The sequence below is a fragment of the Herpailurus yagouaroundi genome, unplaced genomic scaffold, assembly GCF_014898765.1.
Source record: "Herpailurus yagouaroundi ecotype Mexico unplaced genomic scaffold, PumYag 163, whole genome shotgun sequence".
NCBI classification, from domain to species: domain Eukaryota; kingdom Metazoa; phylum Chordata; class Mammalia; order Carnivora; family Felidae; genus Herpailurus; species Herpailurus yagouaroundi.
The window spans coordinates 62,756,199-62,764,434 of NW_024412404.1; the positions used below are offsets into that span (position 1 = coordinate 62,756,199).

Below are 8,236 nucleotides of genomic sequence, written 5' to 3' on the forward strand. Positions count from 1 at the left end.
CCCAGATAATGTCACTCTTGTCTCAATCTTGCTGTTGTCAAACTTTTGTCTTTTGCGAATGTCACTTTTGGACCTTTGACCTATTGTTATTTCTGCAACATGATTGGCTGGAATACAGTGTCTAGATGGCTGCCTGCTATATAAAGGCTCTCAATTAATAATTGTTGAATGAAATATTATAAATCTCGTCTTTGTCATCCCTGTCATTTCTAATGTGGTCTTTTCCCTCCTTCTTGCTTTTGTCTCTTAGTATAACTGTCTCTTTGTCCAGATGGAAAAATTATGGTTTAAATTATGTGTGAAGTGTGTGTGTGCTCATGCACGTACCTTTAAAACTCAAATATCTTCATTTGTGTTGTTCAAAATTATAAAAGTTGGTATGTGATAGAAAACAGAACAAATGGATGAATTTCATCCTTATTTATGATACGGACTCCATTTCGTCTTGTCGTAGGATTCCATTTGTCTGTATGGCATATTTGGTCATTTTAGGCTCTGAGACAGACGTGCAGTATTTCTTTTATACTGTAAATGAATGAATGGTGAATTTTAGATCATAGTCAATCTCAATAAACGAATAATGCTTTTAAAATAATAAACTTGGAAATGACGTTCGCATATAGTTCCATTGCAAAATTACAGCCTTTCAGAGATTCTCGACTATTCCCTTGTGTGGGAAATTACTTATGTGCTAATGGAAAAGCAGTTCTCTCTGGCATGGCTGACATTTCTGAACTCGTATAGTTGTCTGCATTGTGGACTTATGTGGTATTAATTATAAATCAATGTGGGTGTCTATTTAGTGTCCTGTTAAATTTAGAAAATGAATTTGTTTTTCTTTCTTTCTTTCTTTCTTTCTTTCTTTCTTTCTTTCTTTCTTTCTTTTTCTCTTTCTCTCTTTCTCTCTTTCTCTCTTTCTTTCTTCTCAAGTGAAAACTACCTGGTTCGCTGGTCAAGTTCAGGATTGCCTAAAGACATAGACAGATTACATAATCTGCGAGCTGTTTTTACTGTAAGTACAACCAAAGAGGTTCATTTGAATCATTCACCATTCCAGTGATTATCTTTAATGATTGCCCTCTGACTTGTGTCTACACTAGAGCATGGATCCTTGGGATGCTTGTAACCCGTGTGAATGCAGTGATAATAAGATACCTTCCCAGAGCTGTTCAGGGGTCTCTAGCTTCCCTTAGGATCCCCATGACGGAGATTTGCCCCAGCACTCTCTTAACCCTGCATCTGAAGTTTGCTTAACGTTAATTGACTATTGTTATCCAGCTCCTTTTTGTTATGTGAACAACTTATTAAAATGCTGACAACTGGTCAGAGAAGAGAGTCCCAGTCCATCTTTTTACTCTCTGTTTCAGTTGCACCTGCATTGAGTAATGGTTCTCCCAAATAATTTATGGAAATTAATATTTCCAGGACCTTGGAAGCAAAGACCTGAAAAGGGACAAAATCAGTTTCGTTTGTCAGATCGTACGAGTGGGTCGCATGGAGCTGAGGGACAACAATACCAGGAAACTGACCTCGGGCCTGCGGCGGCCTTTCGGAGTGGCTGGTAATCCATTTCTCTGCTTTCCTTAGAGTTTCTAGATCGTCACGTTCATCCTGAGTAAGAGCTGCTGCTCAATACTGGACGGTGGACTGCTTTGATTTATAAGTTCTTCTGTTAGAGAGAGAGGGAAAAAAAATCTCTTAGCTCTTTTCTGTGTGGTTTCTGTGGACCGGCAGCTCGCGATGCTTCAGTCGCAAGTTTCCGATGTAAATCATATATTTGGTTTTAAAGCAGATCACATCTCCTGAGGGAGACCCTGACCCACATTCTCAGCCTGGAGGAAAGCCAGTCATTGGATGGCTTCACGGTTTCTGGAGCTGGTGATTGATTGATTCAGGAGGAAATTCACAGTGAATAGTCAAAGTGATGATGGGGTAGGAGACCGGAGCATGAGGAGGACCCAGTTATCTTGGAATAGGTTCTGTCTGTCCTCCATATTTGTGTTCTGTTATTTCGGTGACAGCTCAAGAAGAGGGACTGATTAGTCACCTCTGCTAGGGAAAGCTGAGGGTGTCCCCTGTCTTTTGGGGAGAGATGAAGATAGCCATATCTTTTTGGTGCAGAAGGTTAAATATTTTAATGGAGTGATTCTCAGCCCTAACTGTGTTTGGGAACGGTTTGGGGCACTATTAAAAAATGTATTTTTGAGCACCTGGGTGGGTGGCTCGGTTGGTTAAGTGTCCGACTCTTGATTTCGGCTCAAGTCATGATCTCATGGTTTGTGAATTTGAGGCCTGCATGGGTTTCTGTGCTGACAGTACAGAGCCTGGGATTCTCTCCCTCTCTCTCTGTCTCCACGCCCCCCCCCCCCCGTCTCTGCCCCTCCCCACCGCATGCGCGCTCCCTCTCCCTCTCTCTCTAAATAAATAAATAAACTTAAAAAATGTATACACATTCTTGCCCAGGCCCCACATCCTGCCAATTAAATGAGAATTCCTTCTTTAACCCAAGTCACTTATGAGCCACTACGGGTGTGAGGCACCCAGTGGAACGCTGCCATCAGACTGCCTTGCCTCCCTCGTCACATGGCATTCAGCACCCCCAGTGGCGCTGTCCTAAACTAGTGCACACCCCTAACCTGCTCAGGACATCCTCTGACCTCCTGGTCTCTTTCTGGTTAAGAAAGGACACTTCTCCGCCTGAGAAGGTGGATCACCTTTTTGGTCATCCGCTTCTGTTCATACCTGTGCAACTCCAGTTCCCACACATGAACTTAATTTTAAGATTTTATCCAGAATAACTTCTGCATGTTTGTGTCGACAGAGCCCGGGTGAGCGATATGTTCACGGACCTTTAAGCCTCCGGTTCTTAGCCTTCTATGGGAAATGCTATGTCGTGTTTCTTTTGTAATGTAGTGTAAAAGTGATATAGAACTTACGAAAAGACAAAAAGCGTAAGTAAAACATAAGTCACTCATAATTCTGTGTAGCCGGGGTTGTACCAAAGCCCCAACCAGAGCGCGAACCTCCGTGGTATGGGCCAGCGTGCGGGCGAGCCGCGGTGAGGGAGATTCCTTGCGAACAAGGTCTGTGCTGTCACAGCCTGCTCCTCCGGGGCTTGGGACAGGCGCCACTGAAAGGGCTGTCACTCCCAGGACGTGGAAGACTAAGGCTGCCTTCACCTGACTGGTGTCACACGCAAGTCTCATGGCTCACTCTCTTGCTTCCTTCCTGCGAAACTTCGCTGGGCTGCTGATGTGTTCCCCGGCCTGATGCCTGGGTTTTGGCATTGTGGTATCATTGGGGGCAATGCGAGAACTTATGGACGCCCCAGAGCAGTGGCCAGGTTGTATGACTAGGGAGACGCACTCAGCGGCGGGAGGAGAGAGGGCTGCGGACACACAGGTGGGCTGTGCCTTGTGGACTGCGTGTGGCAGATGGTCTGCGAGGCCCAGGCTCTCCCCCCTGTGGCCCAGCGCCACACGGTTCTCAGTTGGCGGTGAAAATACGGTCTTGGGCATCTGAGGGTCTCAATAGGTGCATCTAATGCCAATCCGTTGCCCCCAAGGATGCTTAAAGCTAGGGGCGTCTTCTGGTAGGTGGAGACTGCCGTCTGGGCCATATGCCTTCGGGGCATCCACAACCTGATGATCTAGTTCACTTGTGATGCTTTGACCCGTATCTCTGGACACATGTGTGGGCTCTTCGCTCCAAGGGGAGCAGTGGTTCAGCAGAGTGTGGGCTGTTTTCCCTTAGGACACACTGTGGAAGCTCTGTGGGCTCCACTGAGGCAACCAGCATGTGACAATGCTTCTCTTCTCGTCCTTACAGAGTCGTCCCCCTTTTTGTTGGGGGAGGAGCAAGTGGTAGAGATGGAAATTGTCCACATTGTCAGTCCATGGTGTAATCCTCAGGGAAGGGATTGTGAAGAGAAAATCAGTGAGCTATGTTGCCTAGTTACCTGAAGTATGGGGATCGAGCAGAGACAGAGAAAGCGCCTGGGGCTGTCGTTGGGGGTCTCTGGCTGCAATGGTCAGAGCTTGAGCATCGGAGACTTTCTAGCTCTCTGACTTTGGGCAAGGTCATTCATTGGTGTCCTTGAGCCTCCATTTCCTCAGTTGTGCAGTTGGTAATTTTGAGGATCAGCTATCGAATGCCCCTTGAAATAGTGTCCACGGATGCTGGTGTGGGATGGGTAGATGGATGGTAGTTACTTTATTTTTGGGGGAATGCAAGAACTTATGGATGCCCCGGGGCAGTGCCCATCAGCGTGGTCGGCCCTTGCCATATGTGGCTTTTATGAATGAAATCAAAGTAAAAATTCAGTACCACCATCACATTTGCCACATTTCAGGTGCTTGTTGTTCCGGAACATTCCATCATCACACAACATTTGTTTGGACAGGGCAGCTCCAGAGTGTCAGGTTGCATCCTGGGCAAAGGAATTTATTGAGCAGAACTCTGCCATTTGGGCCCCAACCCCATTTGGGTCGATGTTCTCAGATAACTTCATTTGTCTTTGGAACATGAAAATGCTCTGAACTTGAATATTAAAAAAAAAAAAAAAATGCCACCGTGTGGTTTATGCTGCTGTTGGTCAGAAGACAATCTGATGTTGCTTTATTTGTTTGTTTTCTCTGATTATAGCACTTAAAACAATCCCCGTTCTTTTCTTGTCCCCAGTGATGGATGTAACAGATATAATAAATGGAAAAGTAGATGATGAAGATAAGCAGCATTTCATCCCCTTTCAGCCGTAAGTATGGAGCAATCAAAGCACTCAGCCAGATACAAGATGGAAAACGTGTGTTTGTAATAATTCTCTTCAAAGTTAAGTTTATAAATTCAGCACAAATAGAGATTGATTATTTTGTAATAATGAAAGATCTGTGTAGTCACGGCGGTAGTGCATGGCATTTCTGTAGCCCCACGAGTCTTGGGTTAAAGTTGCCTCGTGGTCTTGCACGTAGAAGATTTTCCGGGTGATTCGGGGGAATCGCCGTGTCGCATAGGACACGCAGAATTACCAGTCCACCGTGAGCATGAATGTTCCTTTACATAATTGATTCATTCTAGTAGCTGTACATATTCAAAATGCAGCATTTCCACATTCATCACGGGAGGCTGCTATTTTTAAAATGGAAAACCAAACAAAATAGTGATGAATTCTTTTGTAAAGTGAAACGCTTGAAACAAATAATCATGCTGCTGCTTTTCTGTCTCTGTTGCTGCTTCAAGCGGACTGAGTCTGTGCTCACCTTTCTTAGGGTTTATTGTAGTTCTGAAGCCAAGTGTGTGGAGAGGTGTGGGAAGCTTGGAAAACACTTGGAGGAGATTTGTTAAATTGATTCTCTGAATGGAAGGTAGATCCCGTGGAAAAGGTCGAAAGGATTGGTGTCCTTTCCTTGGGGATGAAAGCGAGAGAGTAGCTACATAATGATCTGTGGCCACTTCACCGGACGCTTCTCCATCTCAGACGGCCGTGGAGAGAGAAGGAAGAGGGATTAGAGTGGTTTAGGTTAATCAGAAGAGACAGCTTCCTCCTGAGGGTGTGAAATCTTAGAAGGGTAGACCATAAGGCGTGTTAGAATGACCTCCATAGTGTTCTGCCTTCTGCCTTTTCTCCTTATTTCTGTTCTTACTTAAGTGGTTCCAGGCTTGAAATAAATTTTATTTTAGAAATCTGTGTTCAGGTGTTGGCTGAGGAGGTTTGGAGTCTGGTGATGCCCAGCAGGTAGCTGAAGGAGTCTCTTTGGGGGCAGGGTGGGCAGGAGCTGTGAGTTTGGCTTCCCACTGCACTGCCCATTCTTGCGTGACGGATCCCCTCACTCAGCCCCGGGCTTGAGAACCATTTGTTCAAGATGGGGTTATGATGGTTTTCTTTGCAGGCAGGTGATCTAGTCAGACAGCATCCTAAAGCATGGCTCAGTGGAAATTTTTGCAGTCTTCCCAGCGTGAGAATAACAGAGAACCGTGCATTAACCAGCTTAAAATGGATTTTCACCACACACAACTGGAGGCAAAGGTCTTTTGTGGCTTCATTCCGTTAGCGTCACTCCTCTGTCCAATATGGTAACCATGAGCTACATGTGGCTGTTTCAATTACTGAAGATTAATTCAAATGAAATACTTCTTTAATCACATTAAAAGTGTTCCCATTGAAAGTTCCCAAAGTCCCGTTGACAGTGTTCAGTCCCACTGGTAGCTGGTGGCTACCATATTTGGCAACACAGGTCTAGAACATTCCCGTCATTACAGAACGTCCTGTTGGGTAGTGCCACCTTGGAATCACATCCAGTGAGGATAGTTACAAAGGGAGCGTGGTTCTGCGCAATCTGGAAGTTTCCTCAGTAAACAAGGGAAACATCGTCTTTGAACATAGGCAGATATTGAGGTAATAAGTAAAATATGCCCTTATAAAATTATAATACTAAGTTGCTGCTTTTGCCCATGAGAAATAATGCAGCCCAGTGCTGTTTTGAATGCTGTTTTATATATTAGACCTCAGAGTTTCTTGATGTCTTAATGTACCCCTGAGTTGAAACTACCTGTTGTCTGCTAGTGTCTTCTGGGAAAAGTCAAGGGAAAAAAAACTGTGGGTCATTGTTTGAAAAGTTAGGGAGGTTACGAGTTTAAGACCCACAAGTCCGAATTTCACTGGGATGTGTTACGGCCATGTTGCCGCCATCTTTTTCTGTCTTAGAGCAAAACACCCATTTTAAAAATTATTATTACGTGTCTGACTCTTGCTGTAATTTGTGACTCCTTGCTCCCTTAAGGGAAGACTAATATTTCTAGTGTTTGAAACAAAAGAGCAGCATGATTTTAATAGCAAACTAAGCAATGAAACCAGTTCTTTGGGAAATGCCATGCTAATGAAACCGTTTTTTGCTCCATTAAAACTGATTTATTATATCACAGGATAAGTTTTAGGGAAGGAAGCACAGTGTACATCTTTCTCTCTGTCTTTTTTAACTTGGTGAAGTAAATTAGAAGTCCTCGGCTCTCTTGAGTAATGTGGGCTCAAATGATGAATAACACTTGTCCTTGGTTCTGGAAATGATTTTAAACATTACGTACATGACGTATATTTTCTTGCTCATTGCATATTGTGCTTTGCTGTGCTACATGGTATTTCTCTTTGCACATGTTGCCTGTTTGTACTTATCTCTTGGCCTTAGCGTAGCTTCTATTAAAAACTCATGATCCACGGGACCCCCAAAGGGTGATGGTTTGCATTCATAATCACATCACAGTGTCACTTTTCAGACATGGTAGTTATGTTCTCCAAAGACTGTGCCATTCTTTTCACACTTAATTATCTGAGGCTACACTGGGTACACAGTCCGATGGAGTGGGTGGTTTTCACCCAAGTTCTCCAAGCAATTAGGTTGTAGGGATTGTTTTTTGATCTTGATTTTGCTTTTCCCTTCGAACCACCTGCCCCTTGACCTAAGCTATGGTCAGGAATTACTGAAATTGAAGAAAGGGACATGAACATTCCTTGCGATTAAATGCTATCCACATTATTTTCAGATAAGTCTCCCCCGCCCCCCCCCTTTTTTTTTTATTATCTATTAGAAATGGAGCGGAGTCGTGGTGGATGTTTATTTCCTGGGGATAGGGTTGACCTTGTTTGCTTTACTTCTCTTGTGTTTCAGCATTTTCCTGATCAATGCTCTTCCCTGTCTCTCTTGTCACCTATCCTGTCCTTTGTCGTGCGTTGACTCATGATGACTCTCTCGCACTCGGTGACGATGATCTCTTGTGTTCCCTTGTTACCGTGACCTCTGGGTCTCTGTGCCCCTTTGTCTCCTGTGGTCTTGGTCGTCCCGTGCCCTCCAGGCTCGCGTTGGACGACGCCATTCGACACAAGCCGCTGAACATGTCATCCCGTTTTTCACCCAGGGTGGCAGGGGAGAATGACTTCCTTCAGACTGTTATAAACAAAGTCATTGCTGCCAAAGAAGTCAACCACAAGGGCCAGGGTATGTATTCTGTTGTTTTGTTTCTACAAATGTTCGTTTATTACATGAACTTGGGACAATGCTGTATGGTTTGCATTTTAGTTAGATGATGATGATGGTGGTGATGATGAGAAGGAGGATGGTGGTGGTGATGTTGATGGTGGTGGTAATGGTGATGAGGATGATGGTGATGATAGTGATGGTGATGGTGATGATGGTGATGATGATGTTGGTGATGGTGATGAGGATGGTGATGATGATGGTGGTGATGG

The 8,236-nt window shown here is 44.4% G+C and overlaps 1 protein-coding gene across 1 annotated transcript in view; it reads left to right on the forward strand.

The window, feature by feature from the left end:
• Positions 1–8,236, forward strand: part of DOCK1 (dedicator of cytokinesis 1) — a 473,828-nt gene that overhangs the window by 31,310 nt on the left and 434,282 nt on the right. Inside the window, exons 10-13 of the mRNA XM_040486934.1 lie at positions 931–1,012; positions 1,426–1,561; positions 4,681–4,753; positions 7,843–7,985. Of these exons, the coding sequence (XP_040342868.1) occupies positions 931–1,012; positions 1,426–1,561; positions 4,681–4,753; positions 7,843–7,985 (434 nt within the window). The remainder of the gene's footprint in view (positions 1–930; positions 1,013–1,425; positions 1,562–4,680; positions 4,754–7,842; positions 7,986–8,236) is intronic.